The sequence below is a fragment of the Photinus pyralis genome, unplaced genomic scaffold (genome assembly GCF_008802855.1).
Source record: "Photinus pyralis isolate 1611_PpyrPB1 unplaced genomic scaffold, Ppyr1.3 Ppyr1.4_LG9, whole genome shotgun sequence".
Classification (NCBI taxonomy): Eukaryota; Metazoa; Arthropoda; class Insecta; order Coleoptera; family Lampyridae; genus Photinus; species Photinus pyralis.
The window spans coordinates 16,069,213-16,094,803 of NW_022170878.1; the positions used below are offsets into that span (position 1 = coordinate 16,069,213).

Here is a 25,591-nt window from a genome sequence, read left to right on the forward strand (position 1 = left end):
TCATTTTACAAAAAAATATTGTTATCAGAAATTGTAGATTATAAAATTCTACACAACTTTGATATACATTACTTTTTTGTGAAATGTTTATTAAAAACGGTATAGAGCTTCAGAGTTGCTTATATTTTTAAGAATTCTGAAATTTCTATGTAGATGTTTTAACCAAATTTTATACTTTATCTCTATAAGAGTTTTATGAGAAAATATCTTGAACTTATCGTGGTATAAATCCCCTACGCTGCACCCTTACCAAAGGGGATGCATAATAATTCAACTTTCAACCCTTGCTAGTGGGGATATTTGAATCACTGTGAGATTGTAGGGCTTTCTAATATTCGTTTGAAACAAAAAAATTATCTCACTTCAGTTCAGATTCATCCTTAAAATCCTTCATCCCCCCCCCCAACCGCGGTAGGAATAGATGTTTAAAGAGGAATAGAACACGTATGTAATAAGCGTTGTACTCTCTGACTAACTTCACAATCGCCACAAGAGCATTTAAATATCTATTTCTACCGCGGGGGGAGGGCGGGTGAAACTGAACGGAATTGAGACAATTTTTCAATTTTAAAAGTATATTAGAAAGTGCTACAATCTCACAGGGATTCAAATATCCCCACTAGCAAGGGTTGAAAGTTGAATTATTATGCATCCCCTTTGGTAAGGGTGCAGGGTTTTATACCACGATAAGTTCAAGATATTTTCTCATAAAACTCTTAATTATAAAGTATGAAATTTGCTTAAAACATCTACATAGAAATTTCAGAATTCTTCAAAATATAACCAACTCTCAAGCTCTATATCTTTTTTAATAAACATTTTACAAAAAAGTAGTGTATATCAAAGTTCTGTAGAATTTTATGGTCTACAATTTCTGATAACAATATTTTTTTCTAAAGTGAACCATTAAAAAGATATGATTGAAAAACTAAGAAACCAACCAAATTTCAGGGGTTTTGGGGGTGGTACGGGGGAAGCACAAGGGGTGGGAGGTCGAAAACGTTGATTCTTAACCACCAGATGACTGTCTATGACATGCAAAAGAAATTGGGACTACTTCTCATTTTGCAAGTTAAAACCCTCTATTCCCTGGACTACTAGATCAGATCAGATTATGTTACGAATTGTGTAATAATAATAATGATAATAATAATAACCGACTTTACGGTTCAGAGCGTTGGACTATAAATCCGGAGGTCGGGTGTTCGAACCTGGGTTGAGGTGAATTTTTCATCTGTGGCAGAGACGGAAATTACCGAGACCAGTTTCGAGCATTCTGCCGGCTACTCCGAATTAGGTTTTCCTGCAGTTTTCCTAATTCGTAAGGTAAATACCGGATTTGTATAGAACAACTTAAGACCTTCTGCAGAGGCAACTATAAAAAGCATTATGCGGGTCACTCTGTAATTGGGCGCAAGCCTGTTGAGGGTCCAGAACAAGAGAGGGATAATAAATAAATAAATCAGATCAAGAAAGTTTCGAAAGTTTCAAAAAGTATTGCCTCGAGGCTAAACATTTTGTGAAAGAAGTGTGTCTGGAGGGTGAGGAGTACCCTCCAGTATGCGATTATACCATAGTCATGGCCAGAAAACTCCCATGAAGGTATTGAATGTTCTAGGAAGGGAATTATCGTGTTCTCCTTGTCTGAGAGAACCGCTGGGAGTATTTCATACTCCCTAGACCCCACGGTGCTACGTTATCTAAAATTCTTCTTTGGAGAAGAGGACATGATAATCTTCCCAACAACTATTCTGAGATCCCTGAGGGCTAAACGTTTTGTGAGCGAAGGTGCTACCGGGGGGTCTGGGGTGTATGGGATACAGGGACACCCCCCAGACCCTTCGGTACTATGTTCTCCCTCAAACCATTTAGGGAAATATTTTTTGTTAAGGAAATCGAATTTTTCCTTCTTTGGTGCTACTTCAAAATGCGTACAGCCCTACAGCGTTGGTTTAGGGCTTAATAATACATTTTGGTGTACCACCAGGGTGTGGGGGTCGGGGGATACTCTTCGGGAAACACGGATAAAAGACAAGTTTACCAGAATTTCAATGGTGTCATAGTTTAGAGAAAGTTCCATCATAATTTCCAAAAAGCAAAGGTTTTCAGAGTAACTCAAGAGAGGACGCTTAACAACGTTTTGTGAAACGAGGCACGGAGGGACCTGGATTTCAACAATGTCTCACCATCGTGAGGAAAAAATCTGTATCAGACCTTTCAGAGACTTTCGAGAGGTTTATCAAATTTAATGTTTTCAAGAATTTTTGACATTCTGGAATCTCCGACCAGAGATTTTCAAGAATATTTACAAATTCCTTCAAATGAACTACAAGAATAGGGAAGGTTTCACACTTGTCGAAATTGGGTGCTACTGGAAAGTGTTCAGCAAAAGTCTGAGAAAAAGTTCTACAAGACTTTAGATAAAAGATACTTTCAAAACACCAAAGCTTTTTATCAGTGCTTCAAGAGGATTTTCAGAGAGCATGGGCCGTTTTGAAACTGGTTGAGAGGGTGAGGGGGGATCTGTAGTTTTTCGAGACAGTCTCAAGAAAACGTTACAAAATGTCGAATATGAAAGAGCTACAGATAGGATAGAATGAGGAGGGTTCAAGAGGAGTCATCTCCAGATATCGCCCATTAAAGTACAGCAAGTTACAGAAAAATGAGTTAGTTATCGAATCTTCCTTGCCTAAAAGTACCACTGGGGGGGGGGGGGGGTCGAGGTCGATATCCGTGCTAGGTTTTCTGAAGAAATTTTTCTTTGGAGAAGAGGATCAGATAATCTTCCCAAAAACTATTGTGAGAACCCTGAGGTTAGCCCGTACTGTGAGAGAAAGTGTTATCGGGGGTCTATATGCGATTATGCCATTGTTCTCCCCAGACGAAGCTCGTGAAAATGCAGCAGGAAATGGAGTTATCGAGCCCCCCCCCCCCCCCCCGGTGCGAAGTTGTCTTACATTTTGGAAAAGAGGACCTGATAATCTTCTTTAAAATTATTGTGAGAGCCCTGAGAGCTAAACGTTTTGTGAGGGAAATTGTTACCGGGTGGTCTGGCAGTATGCGATAGTTCTATTGTCATCTCCAGAAAACGCCCATGAAAGTATAGAAGATTGTAGGAGTTATCGAGTCCCCTATGCTGAGAGAATCCCCCCCCCCCTTGGCGCTTTGTTCTCCCCCAAACCGTTTAGGGCAATAGTTCTACAAGACTTTAGATAAAAGATACTTTCAAAACACCAAAGCTTTTTATCAGAGCTTCAAGAGGATTTTCAGAGAGCATGGGCCGTTTTGAAACTGGTTGAGAGGGTGAGGGGGGATCTGTAGTTTTTCGAGACAGTCTCAAGAAAACGTTACAAAATGTCGAATATGAAAGAGCTACAGATAGGATAGATTGAGGAGGGTTCAAGAGGAGTCATCTCCAGATATCGCCCATTAAAGTACAGCAAGTTACAGAAAAATGAGTTAGTTATCGAATCTTCCTTGCCTAAAAGTACCACGGGGGGGGGGGTCGAGGTCGATATCCGTGCTAGGTTTTCTGAAGAAATTTTTCTTTGGAGAAGAGGATCAGATAATCTTCCCAAAAACTATTGTGAGAACCCTGAGGTTAGCCCGTACTGTGAGAGAAAGTGTTATCGGGGGTCTATATGCGATTATGCCATTGTTCTCCCCAGACGAAGCTCGTGAAAATGCAGCAGGAAATGCCCCCCCCCCCCCCCCGGTGCGAAGTTGTCTTACATTTGGGAAAAGAGGACCTGATAATCTTCTTTAAAATTATTGTGAGAGCCCTGAGAGCTAAACGTTTTGTGAGGGAAATTGTTACCGGGTGGTCTGGCAGTATGCGATAGTTCTATTGTCATCTCCAGAAAACGCCCATGAAAGTATAGAAGATTGTAGGAGTTATCGAGTCCCTTATGCTGAGAGAATCCCCCCCCCCTTGGCGCTTTGTTCTCCCCCAAACCGTTTAGGGCAATAGGACTCTGTGATCACATTTGAAAAGAAAACCGATTTTTTCCTGTATTCCGGCCTGCTTGGGACTACGCCCAGATGTATTAAGCCCTAGACGTGTAGAGCCGAATACATTGCAGTGTACCACCGGGGGGGTCTGGAACACCCTTCAGGAAAGATACATTCGGGTTATCAAGAAGGCATCGGGCGGGTTTAGTAGTACTTAAGTAGAGAGTTTAGAGGAAGCTCATTGGCGTCTCAGGGACACTTCAACAGATTTTCAAGAGAAAACATTTAGGGTTCCCGAAAAGTTTTAGTTGAGCTTCGGAAAGGTTTCTACAATGTTCTAAAAGAGAGCTCCAATAGGACTAAAAGCCATCTTTACCAGGATTTTGATGGTTTCGGAGACTTACAAAGAAACCATCATAATTTCGAAAAACCCCAGGTTTTCAGAGGAACTCAACGGTCGATCGAAAGAATAAGCACTAGAATTTCAACAGTGTCTCACCGTCTTGATGAAATACTGTACCAGAGCTTTCAAAGTACTTTCAGAAGCTTATCAAAGCTGTTAAGGAATTTTCAACCTCCAGTCGACCTTCAGGAATGTTTCCAATGCGAATTCAAAGAGAGAGTTTCAAGAAGGTTTAAAACGTGAATCAAGAGGGCTGCTAGAGTTTTAAGCAGAGCTTTATCGGAATTTTGATAGAGCTTCAGGAGAGTTCCGCGGGAATTTAGAAAAAAAAGGCTTACAAACGGTGTTTGAAAGAGTGCTTCACAGGAGTTCAAAAAACTATTCAAAAAATAAAATTTTAACAGAGCTTCAAGAGGGATTTTAGATAGTATGCTTTGAATGTCTAACCTTGAAGGTTGAAATCTGAACTTTCGGTGTTGAACCTTGGTGCTTGTACCTTGTGTGTATACTTAAGACTTCTTGAATTCCTCTGATCTCTTGGGTTCTTCAGATTGCTTAGGTTCCTTGGATTCCTTCCATTTTGTAAATTCCTAGTATTCCTTGGAGTCCTCATATTCCTTAGATTGCATGGATTCTTTGGATTTCTTCGATTCCGTAAATTGCTTTGATTCCTTGGACCTTATATTTCTGGTATTTCTCAGTTTGCTTAGGATTATTTTTAATCAATCGTTGGATTCCTTGGATTTCTCGGATTCCTTCGGTGTCTGGAATTCCTTGGATTCCTTAGATTTCTTAGATGCTTCCTTTAACCCTTAGATTTTTAATTGTTTTAAGATTATTTGGATTCTTAGTATTTCTTGAATTCGGTGATCTCCTGGGTTCCTCAAATTGCTTAGGTTCCTTGCATTCCTTACATTCGTTCTAGTACTCCTTGGAGTCCTCAAATTCCTTAGATTCCATGGATTCCTTGTATTCCTAGTATTTCCAGTTTACTTAGATACCTGGTATTCCTTTTAATCGTCGGATTCCTTGGATTTTTCGACTTTTTGGGTTTGTGGAATTACTTAGATTCCTTATACGACTTATATGCCTTCTTTAACCCTTAGATTTTTAAGAATTCTTAAGATTCCTAGGATCTTGGGTACCTCAGATTACTTTGGTTCCTTGGATTTCTTAAATAAATTCGTTGGATTCCTACGATTCTTGGGATACCTGTTTGTCTTTGAATTCCTTGGATTTGCTTCATTTCCTTGACTCCCTCGATTCTTTTCAGTTTCACATCCTTCATCTTCTTAATTTCTAGTTTCTCTGATTCTCTAGACTCCCTAAACCCTTAAGCCCTTAAGCTTTCGCACGGGGAGTCCACTTACAAGCAATAACTTCTTGAAACTCCAGCAACCTGATGGGAAAGTTTTTTACCACTCACACGTTAGTAAGGGAGGTATTGCATAGGGGTAGAAAATGACCCCCTACTTTTTTTTACGGAAATACACGTTTTGAAGCAAAATGAATCCGAATTAAACAAAATCTCGATTATGTCGGTCGGTCTGTCTGCCTGGACTCTCATTTCCGGCTAAACGGCTGAGCCGATTGGAACTAAATTTCGTACGCGTATCCTTAGACATAGAAGGAAGATCTGAAAAGTAGAATTGCGCAAGGTTCGTATAAAGGTTGCAAAGAACTAGAAGCACTTCTCGAAAAACTGCAGTCGTTAAACGAAAAATCACGCTTTTGTCATTAGAACGGCCGAAGGCAAATTCGCTCCATTAAATAATTATATAGTAAGTGCTCTTTTTTTCGACGGACCAAGCAGTAGTCCAAATTTCTGTAACGGAATTTGTCGACCGAAAAAAAATTCAATGCAGTACACGAAGCAATGTAGGCCGCTCCAAAAATCGAAAGAAAAAAGCACCACGTCGCACGTCGGCCTGGTCTGGTATTTATTTTAATGCCATCAAAACGTAATTTTTGTTACGAACTGATTACTACAAAATATTTCATAGGCGATTGCGCAAAAGGCTATTAGAAAAAAGGCTTAATACGTTTTAAATTACAGTGTTTAGGAATGTAAAGCGCGGTTTTTAAATTAAAATCGACGTGTCCCATATTGTGCCGTTTTAGCCTCTTCCGGTAGTACCTGATAAACCATAAACCACAAGATGACTACCGGAGAGATTTTAAAACAAACAAAGGTGAGACGACAGGCTGCGGCAGAAGCGGCCCTTAATTTAAGTTTTCCGTTTTAACAATAGTTTACGAGCACGGGGGTAGAAATGATGGCATATGGCATTTTCGTTAGTAGAAATTCCCGCGCGTCGAGAAGGACCGTTTGCTAGTAAAAGGTCGGCGCCCGACTTTTACCGCGCGCATTTATTTATAAAGGAAAGGGCTGATGAGGTTTCGGTTAGGAACGAAAGTGATTAGGACTAACGACCCCTTCTGGTGTTGTATACGTAATCTTACGATCGAACAGCTGGACGGCCTTTTTTTCCGTTTTAAAAGTTAAGGACGCGTTCGTCCCGCGACTTTCACTGGCGGAAGCTCGAGAACGTACGAAACTAATCTTGGGATCTTTGTTGCAGATAACTTGCCCACAATTGAGGGCACTATGATTACGATGGAGTGCCAGCCAGGGGGTCATGGGGGTCACCTGGGGCACTCCATGATGATTGACCCCTCAACTGGTACGTTTCATCAGCAGGATCAGGAGCACAAAAAGAAAAGTAAGTATTACTTGATAGTTTCCCAAATTATAAGAAAAATCTTAGTCGACTTTTAGAAAATGCTCATTTGAAGCGCGAGGAGTTGCATAATTACAGGCGTTTGCCCTGTTAACACCCTATTTGGGGAGGATCTCGCCCAAGCTGCGTTAACCCCATCTACCAAACCAATTTAAACGTGGTGAACCCATCTCTTTTTTTTTGGAAACTGAGATGCTTGTGGCCACCAGTCTACTCCGACTTCGCGAGGAAGGTAAACTGGTTGATGAAGCTCCAAAAACTTGAAAGCGTGGATTTCTACTCGAACTTTAAAATAACTGGACAATAAAAATGCTCTAAGAGGATTCACCCGATTTCACTGATTCCTCGAATTTTTTGACGCAACTGAGCACGATAATTCCACGATTCATTGAATAGATGCTTCCTTTAACTTTTAGATTTTTAAGTTTTTTTAAGATTCTTTGGATTCTTAGTAATTTTTGAATTCCTCTGATCTCTTGGGTTCCTCAGATTGCTAGGTTCCTTGGATTCCTTACATTTGTTGGATTTCTAGTATTCGTTGGAGTCCTCAAATGCTTTAGATTCCACGGATACCTTGGATTCCTTCGGTACTGTAAATTCCTGGGATTCCTCAGATTTCTTAGATTCCATGGATTCCTTGGATTTCTTAGATTCCGTAAATTCCTTGGATTCCTTTGACTCTTTGTATTCCTCGTATTTCTCAGTTTGCTTAGATTCTTCCTCCGAGTGTTTGATTCTTGAGATTTTTGGCTTTTGATTTCGATGACCTTCGGCTTTCGAGACCTTGCATTCTGCTGGTCTTTCTACCGCGGATTTCTTTCGCTGCCCTTATTCATTCTTTGAAGGCTTCGGATACGTTGGATTCATTAAATTCCTCAGATTTTTTGGGCTCCTTCGGTTCCTTGGATTCCTAATATTCCTTGGTTTCCTCATATTCCTTAGAATCCATGATTTCTTTGGACTTCTTGGATCCCTTGGATTTCTTGAATTGCTTGGATTACTTGTATTTCTTGGATTCCTTGGGATTCCGGAATTGCATACCTCTAATCTCTTGGGTTATTTTCATTGCGTAGGTTCCTTGGATTCCTAACACTCGTTGGATTCCTAGTATTCCTTGGAGTCCTCATATTCCTTAGATTGCATGGATTCTTAGGATTTCTTCGATTCCGTAAATTTCTTGGATTCCTTGGACTGTTCCTGGTATATCTCAGTTTGCTTGGGATTCTTTTTAATCACTGGATTTCGTGGATTTCTCGGATTCCTTAGGATTCTGGAATTCCTTGGATTCCTTAGACGTCTTAGATGCTTCCTTTAACCCTTAGATTTTTAAGTTTTTTAAGATTCTTTGCATTCTTGGGATTTCTTGAATTATGCTGATCTCGGTTCCTCAAATTGCTTAGGTGCCTTGGATTCCTTACATTCCTTGGGATTCTATATTTGCTTTGATTCCGTAGCAAACTTAGATGTTTCCTTTAATCCTTAATCTTTGCATACTTAGGAATTCTTGAATTCCTCTGATCTCTTGGGTTCTTCAGATTGTTTAGGTTCGTTGTATTTCTTATATTCGTTGGATTCCCAGTATTCCTTGGAGTCCTTAGATGGATTCTTTGGATTTCTTCGATTCCGTAAATTTCTTGGAATCCTTGCACTCTTCATACTCCTGGTATTTCTCAGTTTGCTTGGGTTTCTCTTTAACCGTTGGATTGCTAGGGTTTTTTTCGGATTCCTTAGGTTTCTGGAATTCATTGGATTCCTTAGACGTCTTAGATGCTTCCTTTAACCCTTAGATTTTTAAGTTTCTTAAGATTCTTTGGATTCTTAGGATTTCGTGAATTCTGCTGATCTCCTGGGTTCCTCAAATTGGTTAGGTTCCTTGGATTTCTTACATTCGTTGGAATTCTAGTATTCCTTGGAGTCCTCAAATTCCTTAGAGTCCTTTGATTCCGTAAATACCTAGGATTCTTCAGATTTCTTAGATTCCGTGGATTCCTTGGATTTCTCCGATTCCTGGGACTTTTCATATTCCTGGTATTTCTGAGTTTGCTTGGGATTCTTTTTATCCGTTGGATTCCTTGGATTCCTCGGATTCCTTGGATTCCTTGGATTCTTTATATTCCTCGTATTTCTCAGTTTGCTGGTAATGTTGCGATTCTTCTTAGTCTTTTGGATTCTTTGAATTTGTTGGATTCCTTGGGATTCCGGAATTGCTTAGTCGTTTCGATTCTTTGAATTTCTTGGATTCTTTGGGATTCCGGAATTGCTTGGATACAATAGCGACTTAGATGCTTCCTTTAACCCTTAGGTTTTTAAGGTTTTTAAGATTCTTTGGATTCTTAGGATTTATGTTATTCTTCTGATCTCCTGGGTTCCTCAAATTGCTTAGGTTCCTTGGATTTCTTACATTCGTTGGATTCCTTGGAGTCCTCAGATTCCTTAGATTGCATGGATTCTTCGATTCCATAAATTTATTAGACTCCTTGGACTCGTCATATTCCTGGTATTTCTCAGTTTGCTTGGGATTCTGGAATTCCTTAGACGACTTAGATGCTTCCTTTAACACTTATGTTTTGACCGTTTTTAAGATTCGTTGGATTCTTAGGATTTCTTGAGTTCGTCTGTTCTCTTGGATTCCTCAGATTGCTTAGGTTTCTTGGATTCTTTACAGTCGTTGGATTCTTAGTATTTCTTGGAGTTTTCAGTCCTTACATTCCATGGATTCCTTGATTTATTTGATTCCGTAAATTCCTAGATTCCTGATATGATTTTTAATCGTTGGATTCCTTAGATTTCTTGGAGTCCTTAGACGACTTACATGCTTCCTTTAACCCATACATTTTAAAGTTTTTAAATATTCTTTGGATTTGTAGTATTTCTTGAATTCTTCTGATCTCCTGGGTTCCTCAAATTCCTTAAATTCCATGGATTCCATTGATTCCGTAAATTCCTTGGAATCTTCAGATTTCTTAGATTCCATAGTTTCCTTGCATTCCTAGTATTTCCAATGTGCTTAGATTCCTGGTATTCTTTTTAATCGTTGGATTCCTTGGATTTTTTCGATTTTTTGGATTTGTGGAATTCCTTAGATTGCTTATACGACTTATATGCTTTGATCCTTAGTTTTTTTAAGTTTCTTAAGTTTCCTTGGATTTTTGGTTCCTCAGATTACTTTGGTTCCTTGGATTTCTTAAACAAATTTTTTGGATTCCTACGATTCTTGTAATACTTGTTTGTCTTCGAATTCCTTGGATTTGCTTCATTTCCATGACTCCCTCGATTCTTTTCACATCCTTCATCTCTGATTTCTCCAAGTTTCTTTGATTCCCTGATTGCCACGATTAGCATGCTTCTTCCAATTAAATCTGATCCCCTTCGATGCCTTTAATTTCTCTGATACTTTTACCCTTGGTTGCATCTGATTCTTTTTATACCAATGATTCTTTTAGTCATCCTAATTCTAACGAATCTTTTAGTGTTCTTGATTGCTTTAGATCCCCTCATTCCTCTGGTTTATTTATTCTCCATTCCATAAAATATTTTTTTGATTCCCAAGTCCTCAAATTCTTTAAATCTTGGGTTTATTCATTCCTCAAGTACTTCCATCTTCCTTCTTCAAATTCTTCCTTGGGTTCCCTCCCTTGGTTCCCCCGGATTCCTTATATTACGTGGGAACTTTTGGGTCCTATGGTTCCTTAGAACCCATGGGGTTGTTGGACCTCTTGAACTCCTTTGGTTTCTTGGACTCATCAGATTAGACTTCTTCAAATTCTTTAAATTCCTTAACCTTCTTGGATTTCTGGGTACATTAGTACCTTAGATTTCTTGGATTTGAACTGTTTTTGAATTTTTTTCAACTGTAACCTTCCCCTCGACCAATCTGTTCTATTACTTAGTGCTAGTTTAGGTAGTCTAAAGAATCGCGAGAGTCAAGAATGGTCTGGGAGATGATGGTGACCTAGGGAATTCCTCAACATTCTTTCACATTCCCCAAGAGTTCCCAAGATTCTCTGTTTCATCTAACTCATTTGATTCCTCTGATTACTGACAATAACTTTTTTTAGGTTTTTCTCAGGCACATTTTTGTATACCCACAATTATCTCCTTACCTCTAGAATTCCTTCTTCACACATGGGATTCCCAATAGAGTTCCGTGGGTTCCTGGGGAGCTTTTGCTTTTCTTGGTTCTTCAGATCTATTAGGTTCCCTTGGTTTCTGTTTCTTCCTTAATTTCTCAGATTACTTAGTCAATGTTATAATATTCCCTGGATCCATTGGATCACTCCTCACGTTGCAGGGAATCTTAGGCTCTTCAGATTCTTTAGAACCTATGGTTTCTTTCGATTCCTTGGATACCTCAGATCCTTTATATTCGTCTGATTCCTTGGATTTCTTGGAGTTTCTGGTTTCCTTGGTTACGTTACACTTCAAAATTTTGCTTGAGGAGTGCAGGATAGTCTAGAGCACCTAGGGAATCTAGGGATGATGGCGGACCTAGGAACTTATTTACGTAATCCGAGCAATGTAAGGAACCCAAAGGCTCTCAGGAGTTCACGGAGTCTACGGAATTCCAGAAGTCGACCGTGCTTAAGGAGTTTGGGACGTCTACAGAGTTTGAGCCTTGGGAGTTTAGGGAATCTATCAGAGAGTCGGGGGAGTGTAGAAAACCTAACAAATTTACGGAATCTAGCGACTCCAAGCAGCGTAAGGAATTTAATGACTCTTAGCGAGCCTAAGGAGTCCAGGGGTCGAAAGAAGAGTAGGAGCAATAGTACTTAGAACACCTATAGAATCCATGGGAGATAGGGGACCTAGGAATTTAGGGTATCGGCTAGTCTGAAGGCAAAACAGTACCGTTAGTTATGTTAGCCTATGTACCAAAGAAATTTAAAACAGATTTAAGGGATCTAAAGGATCTAAGGGATCTAGGCATCTAAAAGATCTAAGCGACCTACATATGGGATCTCGGCTATTTAAGAGATCTAAGAGAACTGAGGAATCTAAGGAATCCAATAGCTCTAAGGCATAATAAGGGATCTAAATGGAGACATACCACATTTGCGAAACAAGGGCACATACAGTTATGTACAGAGCACATCCGGCGATTGCTTTAGCATCGTACAATGTACAGGGTGGCTAACTAAGAATGCGAGGTAGGTACTGTATCGGAGAACCTATCCATCGTAGAGGCTTGCGGTAAAAAAAGTTATTAGTAAAACGGCCACGAGCAAAACCTGTATTTTGTAATATTTTTAAGTTTCTGAAATGGCCGCTAGGGGGCGTAACTGCAATCTGGAATCTAAAAAAGTGATTTTTCTGTGAATTCCGCTATATTAACCTAACAAAAAATGTCCTTTTTTGTTTGACAATTTTTCCTGTATCTTTAAAAATTAGGTAGTGGGGGGTATTCCAAGGTTTCCGTAAAGAACACCCTGTATCTTCGAAACGGCTGAGCCAATTTAAACAAACTGGGGTTAGTTCAAAAGAGCTATTCCTCAGATACCGATATTATACTATTTGAAGTTTTGTTAGTTTCATATATCACCGCTGGAGGGCTCTTTTCGACATTCTGAGAGAAATGGTTAATTGTCTCAAAAAAATTAAATGCGTTGGTTCGATTTTTTGTTCATGAAAAAGTAGCTAAATGATGCCTCAACAAGCTCGCGAAAAGAGCATCTCGATAATATCTTGAGATAATATGACATAGGTAGATAGATATGTATCGTAATGGTCAGAATTTACGACGACATTAGGGCCACAAATTATATAATAAAAATAATTCCGGAAGTTAAAAAAAAAAAAATTTTGGGGGTATACAATCTTCTTTGTCCTAAATTTTAGGTTAGGAACAAGATATCGAGATGCGGGTTTCTCGAGCATGTTTAGGCATCATTTAGCTACTTTTTCATGAAAAAAAATCAAACCACTGCATTTAATTTTGTTGAGGAAATTAACCATTTCTGTCGGAATGTCGAAAAAAGCCCTCAAGCGGCAAGATGTGAAACTAACAAACTTCAAATATTATAATATTTGTAGCCGAAGAATAACTCTTTTCAACTAACCCAAGTTTGTTTAAATTGGCTCAGCCGTTTCGAAGACAGAAGGTGTTCTTTACGGAAACCTTTAAATACCCTTCATCATTAAAGATACAGGAAAAATTGTCAAACAAAAAAGGTTCATATTATAGTCGTCTTCAAAGACCGGATATTTTTTTGTTAGGTTAATATAGCGGAATTCACAGAATCACTTTTTTAGATACCAGATTGCAATTACGCCCCTTAGCGCCATTTCAGAAACTTAAAAATGTTTTCCAGGTTTTTCTCGTGGCCGTTTTAGTACAAACTTTTTTACCGCAAGCCTCTACGATGGACAGGTTCCCAAATACAGTACCTCGCATTCTTATTTGGCCACCCTGTACATACCTGTTATTTGTGCTGAATTGTGCGAAAAAGGAGATGTACTGCGACCGACGGAACACACGGTGTTGTTTTTTGATCTCTACAGTAACTAATCGAAAAGCCATGTCCATTGTCCATCGCACGTCCGGTAAAGGACATGTACACTCGCTTGCTTTGAGCATTTAGCACTGCTGCTCCTGCTTTATATAAGAACCAACATTGTCATTCTTCAGAGATATCTCTGATTGTCTGTCTTAGAGAATGTCCATTGAACGTCCAGTGGAGAACCATAGGCGCATATACTGTTGATTCCAATTTCAAGGGTTGAGTATTTCTGTTTTTGATCTGGATATTCAACAGAATTTGACGCTACTGTGCGTCTGGTGTATGGGTGTAGGTATTGACAAAACAATGGATGGCGTTTGGTTTCGATATGCAACATTGGCGAGGTGAATTTGTGCAACACGTGCATCGTTTAAGCTTCACACGAATTCGTCGTTAACCCCAAATTACCCGCAAATTTGGGCATACGTGCTCGACGTTCGCCCTTTAATAAGTAACTCGAGCACCACATTACCAACTTACGTCCGCTTAAAAATCGATCAGCATCACTTAAACTTCCAATTTCGATAAATATCCACCTACCGTGATTAAATCGAATCGAAATGTACTCGCATCGTCGAAAAAGGGGCAGATCTCGTCTTCGGGAGTTTAGCTCGCGATCGAGTCGAAGAACGGGTTGGTCGACTTCTTCGATGTTTATGAATGTCCCAAGTATAATGTAGAGGCCGGCGATCGGTTGTAATGGCTTGTAAATCGGTGCCAATATGATCTTTAGCGAAAACACCGACAATAAAAGTCGACGATTCTAAATTGTCTCTCGAGAAAGTTATGAATTTTACTTTTCCACCCACTCGTCGAGCAATATCAATAATAAATCGCACCAACGCTCCACGTTCCTGACTATGTAAACGCGAAAAAAGGACGAAACGTTACATAAATCTCCGATTTAATTAAATTACCTTAGACAAGCTACGACACCATAACTCTTTGCGATTTTTTTTGTTTCAGAAGATGGTGGTTCACATGTCGGATCGTCCAGTGGCGATGGTAAGTGCAAGATCATAAATAACAGTTTATTGTGCTGCGAAGTAGATCAGCGCGTAGGTCGAAAAATCGCGGAGCAGTTTCCAAAAACCGACAGTATTGCGGCTGTCATTAAACAACCCCTACCTGCTTCTAATCGCCATAATACATTCCAATATCAACCGATTTTACGCCCAATTTAATTCACATGCTTTCTCCGCAACCCCGCGGTCCCCCGATCAACAACCGACAATTACTGTTAGTACCATATGCAAAAAGTGCGCGGTAGGTAGGTATTATAAATGAGTATCTTTAACCGGCATTGCACCATCTTTAAGTATATACGTTGGGTATGAGAATGGATTGTTAGCATAATTTGATTTACAACGATAAAGTCGGCTATTGCGAAATTGTCGCTTGTAAAAGACTGGAAAACGTGATTCTTTAACTATATATAATCTTGCCCGCGTACACAACTTGACCCCGTTAAAGACGAAAATTTTTCTATCATTTTACAATAATAACAACATTACGATTTCAGCGTTGCGCAAAGGGAACGAGTTTGGTATTTAGAGTGCGCGGAATGCGATATGGTTTACGTTGGTCGAACGCCTTGAAACGCCAAATTTTTCTTCTCTGCACGTTCCTTTTGCTAGCAAACTCCAGGTAAAAGCTTCCATTTTCTAAAGCGTCTATGTACATCTAAATCTCTATCAAATTTCTAAAATTTCTCCTTCATTTAATTAACCCTTTAAGGTTGAAGTTGTCAAAGTCAATGTCCAAAATGTAAAATTATGACAACATGGCGCCCATAATGACAGTACGAATATGTTCTGACGCTTCCAGCAATTCACTGTAAAACAAAAAAAAAACAAGACTACTCGGTACTTGAAATGACGATGGCTTGAGGGGCCAAAAGTTGTATTCCGATCCACGATCGACTAAAGTGTTCAAATCCCTAAATGAAAAGGTATACTCACATTTATACACCATCAAAATGATGCCTCAATTAGGTTATTGAAGTTAAGTACTCATTAATGACTAAAATTTTAAGGAAAATTAATATTGGTGTAATCCCTTGAAGAGGAATTACTCATTAATTACAAACTTGATTAACTGAAGGAAATAAAATGATCCATTGACCCAATTTCGTTAGATCTCCGCTCCAAACGCCATTGTAGATTATATGAGATAAGGTGTCCCTGTACACACGTCTGCATCCCTTAAATTAATATATGCCGGCCAGGCCAAAGTGTCACGGTCACTATTGGAAATAAAACTTTGAATGGCAAAATCCTAATACGCAAATGAAACAGGCAGTTAAAGAACTGGTCGCGGACTCACGGATTCTAGCCATTGGTATTCAATTAAAGCCTCAACAAGGAGAGATACGGTTCAGCACTCAACCCAAAAACCACGATGGATATACCATCACTTCGATTTGATTATATTTAGTAATTATGCAAATAAATAGACATTGGTTTTCTCAAAAATGGACCAAACGACCCTAAACCTTACTAATTTAGGAGTGAAATATCAAGAAACGGAAACGAAGTACAAAAACTTTCCCTCCCTTCCCTCCACCACTAAAGAATAGCTTGATAATCGTCCATCCCCAGAAACACCATGAAACTATTCGTATATTCTTATAAACTGATAAACATAATCTTCGTATATTGGAGGAGGGGGGAGTATTCCATAAACCCCACCCCCACCCCCGGTTTATGTTTTTAAAAGTGTTAGTACTCGCGCTATACAATGTCTGGAAGGGGCCTTCGAACTTATCGAATAGTGTTCAAGAAAGCGAAGCTTGGAGGTCTTCCTTTAAAACTATCACAAGCGTCTTTCGGGCTGTAAGTTGTGAAGGAGAACCTAGCGCCAGGGGGTTTGGGGGGTATGGAATGCCACCCAGGAAACGAATATGAGTATCAGTATATAAACGTTTTCCCTACAATCATCACTATACACACAATTAATAAAATCTTCGTATGGTGGGGGTATAGAATACCCCACTCCCCGGCAGTTCTATGTTTTTAACCAAACAGTATTGCTCTTTAGTACTCCCCCTATTCATTTCGGGAGGAGGCCCTTGAGCTTATGGAATACGGTTCAAGAAAAGGAAGTTTGATGGTCTTCTTTAAAACTAGCCCGAGCGTCCTTAGGGGTGAACGTTTTGAAGAAGAACGTAGTACCGGGGAGGTTTGAGGAGTATGGAATACCCCCAGCATACGAAGAGCTCATTTGTACGAGTCTACATTGTTTTCTCTACAATTCATCACCATGCAGGTATTCATATATATTCATGTTAATAGAATTTTCGTAAGCTGGGGGGTATTCCATACCCCCCAGACCCCCCGGTTGTATGTTTTTCACCAAACAGTATTGCTCTTTAGTACCTACACTTCCTTAATGATTTCGGGAGGAGGCCCTTGAACGTATGGGATACGGTTCAAGAAAAGGAAGTGTGATGGACTTTTTTAAAACTAGCCCGAGCGCCCTTGGGGGTGAACGTATTGAAGAAGAACGTAGTACCAGGGAGGTCTGGAGCCCCAAAATACGAAGAGCTCATTTGTACGAGTCTACAATTTTTTCCCTACAATCATCACCAATGCAGGTATTCATATATACATGTTAATAGAATCTTCGTAAAATTCCATACCCCCCAGACCCCCCGGTTGTACGTTTTTAACCAAACAGTATCGCTGTTTAGTACTCTCCCTATTAATTTCGGAAGGGAGCCCTTGAATCTATGGAATACTTAAAAAAAAAAAGGAGTTTGATGGTCTTTTTTTAAAACTAACTAAACTAATCCTAAGGGTTGAAAGTTTTGAGAGGAAACGTAGCATCGGGGGATCTGGGGATGTAGATGTGGAATACCTCCCAGCATACGAAGAGTCCATTCGTATGGTTACCTATACATGTTTTTATGTTAATAATGATGATTGTATGGAAACAGTCATTGAATTTCTTTTTATGAGGGTATTAATTCTATAATCCCAAGCCCCACTCGCCATCCCACTTTCATTTCTCTGCCCAATACACGTACCGCTCTTTAGCACTAGGTACGCCTCCGGAAGGGACAGGTGAACGTACGGAATACTCTTCAAAAAAGGGAAACTTGATGGTCCTTATGGTTCAAAGTTTTGTGGGAGAACCTAGCACCGGGGGTGCAGTGTTGCTCTTTAGTGCTCGCCCTATATAGGGTCGGTGATAAGTCTGGCAACGGTGGATTATCGGGGTAAATACAAGCTATTATACAAAAGATTTGAGGTTCATTAATTTCTATTAGGCAGTAGTAATTTTAATTATATACAGGCGTGGCACAAAAATATTACCTTTTTTTAACCGGTACACCCTGTATATTATTCGATATTTCAATTCTTCTCTCAATTTTGAGCATAATTTGTAAGAAGCATAATGTACCTAAATCCAATCGCAGGTCCAATCGTTTCCGAGTTATCGAGTTTTGAAAATAAAATGTATTGAATAAAGAACAATAATTAATGACATCACAAATTGAATATTAAAATAATAGCGTTGATTTTTAAAACTCGATTACCCGGATGCGATTGAATTTAGGTACATTATGCTTATTACAAATTTTGCTTAAAATTGAGAGAATTGAAATATTGAATAATGTACAGGGTGTTCCATTTAAAAAATGCAATTTTGGTGTGCTGTGCCTCTATGAGCAACCTTATATAATTAAAATTATTACTTCCTAGTAGATATTGAAGAACCCCAAATCTTTTGTATAAAACATATTTCGATATCTTGTATATTTTCCCCGATAATCGACCGTTTCCAGACTTATCAGGCACCCTGTATACATTGGGAAAGGACCCTTGAAGCATGAAAGGGAATTTTACCTATGGTCAGACGGCATGTCGACCCAACATTTTACCGTAATGATCGCGTACGATGTGAAATTGTGCCTAATATATTGGTTCTTTTGCCAAATGAGCCTTTCTCCAAGTGAACGCCTAGTTGTCCTGTTAACCTGGAATGTTCGCCTAATGGTAACGTATGCGTCCCTAAACAAAACAAAACAAAACAAAACCAAACAAAACACAACAAAAAATAAAGAACAAAAAACAAAAAACAAAACAAAACAAAATAAAATAAAATAAAATAAAATAAAATAAAATAAAATAAAATAAAATAAAATAAAATAAAATAAAATAAAATAAAATAAAATAAAATAAAATAAAATAAAATAAAATAAAATAAAATAAATTGGTTATGTATTTGAATTTTCTGCCATGTCAAAATTTGACAATTCCGTGTTTATTTTTTCTGATGATATTTTAAAAGATACAAAAAAACACAAAACACTTTCTATTGCCACTATTTGAGCTGAACAAGTAACGGATTTCGGAGAAATCAACATGAACTTTATTTTTTTATATGGCAACGATGTACGGCACAAAAATCAAAAGTTACAATTTCTATTGGTTTCAACAGCATGGAGCACCCGTGCGCAACGACTAATCGTGTGGGAAAACCTATCGGGCAAATTAACATCTTACAATAGGTATTCTCACACGATTAGGGTGTTGTGCGCGGGTGCGCCATCCTGTTGAGACCAACCGAGTACTGAATCTTCACAATGCTTAACAATAACGGTCGACCTTGTGCCAAAATCCACAGTGACAATCTCGGTCCGGAATCCAAGACCACGGCCTTGATCCAAAATCCAAGGCCACAACCTTGATTCAGACTCCAAGGTCGGGACCTGGTGCCTGGTGTCCGTGTTCTACTATCTCTTTGTTTTACAGAGCTTTCTACGATTCTTCCGAAATCATTTAGGCAAATGTCTCTTACCTTTTAAAGTACTTTGTGGGTTTTTTGACAGCTCCCAATCACACCAGCCTTTTTCAAACTTTCAATGCTGACATGGTTCCATGAAATTGACGTAAGGTTCTTATCAGCTTTAGAAAAGATCAAGATGTCCATGATGTGCGCACTAAATACAGCAAAGTAAGGCGTCATTGTTTGGGCTAGTACAGATTTTTTGTTGAAAGTAGCTAGTGTTAATGCACGACTTCCAAAATGAACTTTTTTAGTGTTTGGTATAATTTGAGAAAATCCTCAGTAAGCACTTGCACAAAAAGGTGATTTCCAATACGTCTCTCACAATGAGACCGATTGAACCAAGTTTATTGTTGAAAATATCGACAGTTTTAGTTACAATTTCACCACTTAGTTTTATAAAATCTCCCGAGTTTTATTTACTACTTCAAAACTACAACACAAATTCTTCAAGCTCTGACAACGTTTTACGTTCGAACCCTCAAAAAATCGAATGTCTAATATGACAAGAGGTTCTATCGATATATAATACTTTAACTTCTATACTCCATAGCAATATTTTCTTTAAGTTACCTAATTAAATCATGAACGATTAGAAAATCATTGGCAATTTGTACCCGTTGCCTCCGAAAATTCCAACAGATAAAGTTATTAGCCTCAGAGCATAACGTGCGTAAACTGTTTACATTTATTCGGTTGTTAAAATTGAAGTGCCCACGTCAAAAAAAAATGACAGAATGATTAAATTAATTAAAGCGTTTTTCGCCTCGTTCCTTTCAGAGGATAATCACCCTAAACGATTGCAATTCCAATAAATTTTAAGACTCGATCTGTACACGATTCGTATCGACTTTTGCGTGTATCATGAATATCGAGGGTTACATAATAAATTAGGTAAGCGCTCGGAGCGCAATTGTCTGTTATTTGCGCTACGTTGCCAGCAAGAAGTTAAAATAATTAAGACGTGATTTTCGCTACTTTTTCCACAAAACTCGTCTAATCGATCCGGCATTAGCATAAAGTAAAGTACCTTCGCCGGCCATATAAGTCGAGCGCACCTACGAGGTCTGTACAGTTATTGCTGTCGAACACTTGTCATTCAACATTTTAACGCAACGTTTTACTAATTGATAAATTAATTGTATGTGTGTGTGTGAGTCAAATAAACACGATCAGCGTGGAGTACTTTCACCTAACCATGTAAACAAAAATTTCTTTGCGCGAGCTGGAAAACTTTCCAATTTCCATTATGCCTCCGATAAAGAACATCTAAAGTGCTCGTCGTACACAATAACTAGAAAAAAATTAATCAACTTTTTGTTCGATTATTATAATGATATTCGTAAACTTTTACCGCGCGCAGACTGCATTGTAGCGGCGCATACTTTCGGAAATTACGCTGCTTAATTCTAATTGTAATTAAACGTCATGTGACGGTAATTAATCTCGCAACCAGTTGGCGCGTTTGGTAATGATTGATTGTATCGAGGCGAAACTACGAGGTTACGCAAGTTCACACGATTAGGGTTTCGTGTCTGCTTTGGCGTTAAAGTCTCCTGCAAAGAACTTTACAATCGGAGTGTTTGGGGGTTGTGTACCATCCCAAACGGCATGCAGGTAACTAATTATCGAATGCAGATGGGTTGATGTAATTTGATGGGGGGTGCATGGGCACTGGTTAGTGTGATGTGGAGGTTTCTTTGTGCTACTTGGTGCTGTAGCCTAGATCCACGGGGGTAGAATAAATCAGAAGTTTAGAGTAACAGTTTCAATCATTTATCTAACTCCGAAAGCGAAAGCTTCGAGAAACAAATTAAATCAGGTTTAGTTTGGCTTTCCATCAGGGCACTATTAATAAATTACATTGGGAAATTGGACAGCTCTCAGATGTTTCTTTTATGTCAAGGAATATGTGTACCAAATTTGGTTTCAATCGATTCAGCCGTTTAGCCGAAAATGAGACTACAGCCAGACAGACAGACATAATCAAGATTTTGCTTGTTTGTCATCCGTAAAAACCCCCATGCAATACCTCCCTTACTATCGTGCGGGTGGTAAAAATAGACAGTTAATTGCTCGATAAATTGCGGAACAAGAAGTAATCATACAAAAAAATCAAAAAAAAACATCAGCAGTATTCCTTCCGGAGATCCAGGTTTCATTCTATATTGTCCCGTTGAAAGGTGCGTCCCTTTTTAAAAAGGCGGTACTGATATACTATCATCAATTCCAGAAAATGCTATAATTAAGGTAACAAAATTTTTTTTGATTTGTAATCAATTTAACTATCGGTTATCTTTAAGAAATCTCAATCAATTTTATGTGTGTGGGTAATCAATAATCGATCTTTGTTCATTGGCTGACTAGAGTAGAACTGTAGCATATAAAATAATTATGTTTGAACTTACCAACTTTACCATTATCATCCGGATATCACATTTTGTTGAGACCGAAATTTTTTTCGCACCCCGTTCAACGGCACATTTTCGAATTATTCAAAATCAAACGGTACCCGGCACATGCCTCTGTGATACAGCCGAAATTACAAATGCTGGCATACCGTGCGATTGCCACCTACAAAAATTGAAATTTGGCAACTGTGTATCACAGAAAAACATGCTTTAATAGTTGTTTGTGACTTCTGGTTAACAATTTTTGATACGACATCCTCTGTACATTTTGACATTCGTCTATAGAATGACACCTCATGTGTCAATTGTTGACATTTTAATTTTAATAATTGATTAATTCCAACGCACTTATTTATCAATACCGCAGAGGTTATTTTGACATATGACACATTTTTGCCCATTGATATTTAAGCCTACTTTTCTTTCCTCTTCTTCCTCCTATTGTTATGTACCTTTCCTCATTTCTTTATTATCGAATTTTTTCTCCTCTTTTTATTTTCTTTGTTTTGTTCTATTACCTTTCATTCATTTTTGGAGATTTGCGTTCACTTCTAATTTTGCATTGTTTCCTTCTTTATCTTGATATGCTAACTACCTCGCCTATACACAAAAGTCAAGAGAAAGTTGAGGAAGCTAAAATACGAAGCCAAACGAGATAAAACGAAGAAGTGAGGAGACGAATGGTGTGACAGAATTAAAGAAAATGAATAAAAATCTAACGGTGAAATAAAAACAAATAAAGGAAAAAAGAGAAGCAAAACAGGGGTATTAAAAATAACAAATAAAACAAAGACGTACAAAAATGAGGAAATCTGAATCTGAAATAAGTCAATTATGGCAAAATTGGTCAAAGACAGAGAACACAATAGCTAAAAACACTGAAACAGATCAATAGAAATGACCAAAAAATAGGAGAAAGAATGGGGAGGACACCGAAGTAAGCTAACTGTGAGGGGACTGAGAATGAAAATGGCACAAGAGACCAAAGAGAATTACTTGAAAACTAGAGATAACCAATAGAAAAGGAAAGAGAACAAATTAAAATTGAAAGCCACACTAAAGAAGTATGGGAGAGAGTGTACTAGAGAGACAGAAAAATTGTTTTATTTTATTTTTGGTCTTTATTTTTAAGTGGGCGGAGTCTCAGCCGAGTTTGTTCTACCAATCCAACCCAATAAACATTTAAAGGTATCCATGCACGAACCCGGATTCGAACGAGGGACTCTCAGTATCGCAGTCGAGCTTCCACACCCCAACGCCACACGGGCCGGCAAACAAAGAAGCAGTAAAGAAGTTAAAGAAGAAGAGTATAAAAAAGAATCAATTGGCGCCTTCAAAAATGAAATAAAACAAATAACAAGATAATAGAAAATTAAGGCATCCAAATTCGACTCCTTACCCCTTTTCATTTGGTAGTTTGCTTCTTTGGTTTCTTCGCTGGCGTTGTTCATCACTGACGTATCCATCCATGTCACCTTTGCCTAATTTCATCTTTTCTTTTAGCGCCTCTCTTTTTCTTAACTGTGTCATCTCACCCCCATGCTAGCCATACTCATCTGGGCGACCTTTGCATTTTCTAATTGAAATGTTGCGTGAGAGTCCATTCTAAGACCATAAGATCATGTGTGTAACCATAGTGTATTCTATTCTTGCACTATGGTGTAACGTACGAAGCTGAAGTATTGTTCAGAATGGAACGCTGCCCATGTGTACGACGGACTGGATTTTTGTAGCTTCGTTACTAGAGTTAAATTTTTTCTGGCTCCGGAGTACATTTTGATTTCTAGCGTTCGCGTGGCTGTCTCGCGGCCAGAAAATATTGTTTAGATGCAACAAAGCACACATATACATGAGTGATTACGGATCGCTCTAACCTAAGTACATAACGTACAATTATGGTATTTATAACTCGAGTCTTATTTTGATTCTAAAGATTTACATTTTAATTTGTCCCCAAACTTGAAGCTTCATGGAACGATAGGGTTTCGCGTCTAATGCGCCATTAAAGTCTCCAATGTAAAATACTCATATGGTCGTGTAATAAGTGCAGATGTCTATAGTTACCATATAATATCGCTTAGTGTTAAAGAAAGAAATATGAAATTGCCATTATGCAGATGGTACGATCGTAAATTAATACGGACGTCGCGATTTGAGGTTTTCCAGATCGGCAAAAATGAAATAGCCGGCGCCAATATCGAATTTCACTCGCGCCTTAATTTGCATGCGCGCGCCAGCCTCTACCCATATTTCGTTTCTTTTCACTCAAACCGCTTTCTATTTATGCATTCCTGATAATTACCGGCAATACCACCTACGCCGCTACACGTTCGGCAATTTGTTTTTACCTACACGCGGCTTTTATATTTTCTGAACGTCGGTAACCTGTCCCGCCAATCATAACGCTCGTCGCAGGTGTTTTGCGCGTATGACGGTGCCGTTTTCGCAATATCATCCCGAATCGTTCGCTTTGTATGTGTAAACGCAGAACTACCTGTATTGTAAAACGAGTTCTTCCTTTACATTTCAGGATGCGGTTACATTGCGTGCCGGTAATAAGTGTTCTATAAACGTATATGACAATCTAAACCGATACCATTAATTTGCTGACGTCGCGAGAAAGTGATTTCTTCTTGTCACGACAGACATAATAAAGAGAACAATTTACCTTTACCGGACCACGCTTCACTTATGCCGAACTCGCCTGAGATACCCTCGTTATGGACAATAGAATACCAAAAGGATAGCAGATATAGGCAATCAGTGGAAATTATGAAATTCAGTATGCGAAAATAAAGGTGGTATGCTCTGGTTATTCCTTCGGTATTCTCCATTACCCCCGGCATTCTCGTGTGGTACAAACTGAAAATAATATTAAGATCCCAATAGACTACCATCCAATACTTTTCCGCTCTAGGAAAGCGACGTTCATTCCATATACCTAAAAACACGCATGAAACGTGGAAATAGACTAGAGTAGTGGTACTCTAATTCACAATAAATTGACGTTACGGCAAATAAATCTCTTAAAAGCAGATATCAAGTAAGAGATAAAATTAGGTGACTTCAAAGAAGACGCTATTTTACCAAATAAACAAACCGCAAGCAAACAGAACAAACAATGCGTTGCAATTGATAAACAATGCGCTGTTTTTCTTTGACCAAATCTAAAATGTGACATTAAACCCCGTCAAGTATAACCTACGTCTCGCGCATTGCTGTTCTGGTACATTTTTCAGTTCTCCACCGTTTTAATTCTACACATTCGCGCACATACACGCCTTATCTCTACATTCCATGCTATAAATGACTTCGTTTATAATGTACAAGAATTTTCCCTCATTAGAAATAGAAACTCCAGAACTAAGAGGTCAAAGGGTATGTTCCACCTTTCAAATTTCCGATCTTTCGCTTCATATTGGAAGTTGTAGGCTTCCAATCCCGGTCCTTAGAATAAAGACTCCAGATCCATAACTTTCCTTTGGGAAACGAGAGATACGTGAAATCTAGACCTCTGGACGTTTCGCTGTAATGACTAGAGTTAAATTTTCGCTTTCCAGGCTTCCAGATCCATTGCTCTAAATATAGACTTCAGATCTAGAGCTTGGTTTCCAGGTTAAGGAATCGAAAGGTACACTTTTCAGCTTTTGAAATTTTTATAGCTTAGACCATTTGCTGTAATGTCCAGAGCTGGAGCTTTATTTTCAAGATTGCAAGTCTCCGTGTTAAAAATAAAGGCTCCGGATCTCTAGTCCTGGTTTTAACTTAGGCTTCTGTTTTCGAAATCCAGATTTA

At 38.7% G+C, this 25,591-nt stretch overlaps 1 protein-coding gene across 4 annotated transcripts in view; it reads left to right on the forward strand.

Annotated features, from left to right (window-relative positions):
• The window catches only part of LOC116180512 (paired box protein Pax-5), a 198,904-nt gene that overhangs the window by 38,838 nt on the left and 134,475 nt on the right, over positions 1–25,591 (forward strand). For 3 of the 4 annotated variants that reach the window (XM_031500527.1, XM_031500532.1, XM_031500530.1), the window contains exons 2-3: positions 6,937–7,077; positions 14,559–14,597. In XM_031500527.1, the coding sequence (XP_031356387.1) occupies positions 6,963–7,077; positions 14,559–14,597 (154 nt within the window). In that variant the 5' untranslated portion in view covers positions 6,937–6,962. The remainder of the gene's footprint in view (positions 1–6,936; positions 7,078–14,558; positions 14,598–25,591) is intronic. The other variant, XM_031500528.1, reaches the window with a different exon arrangement.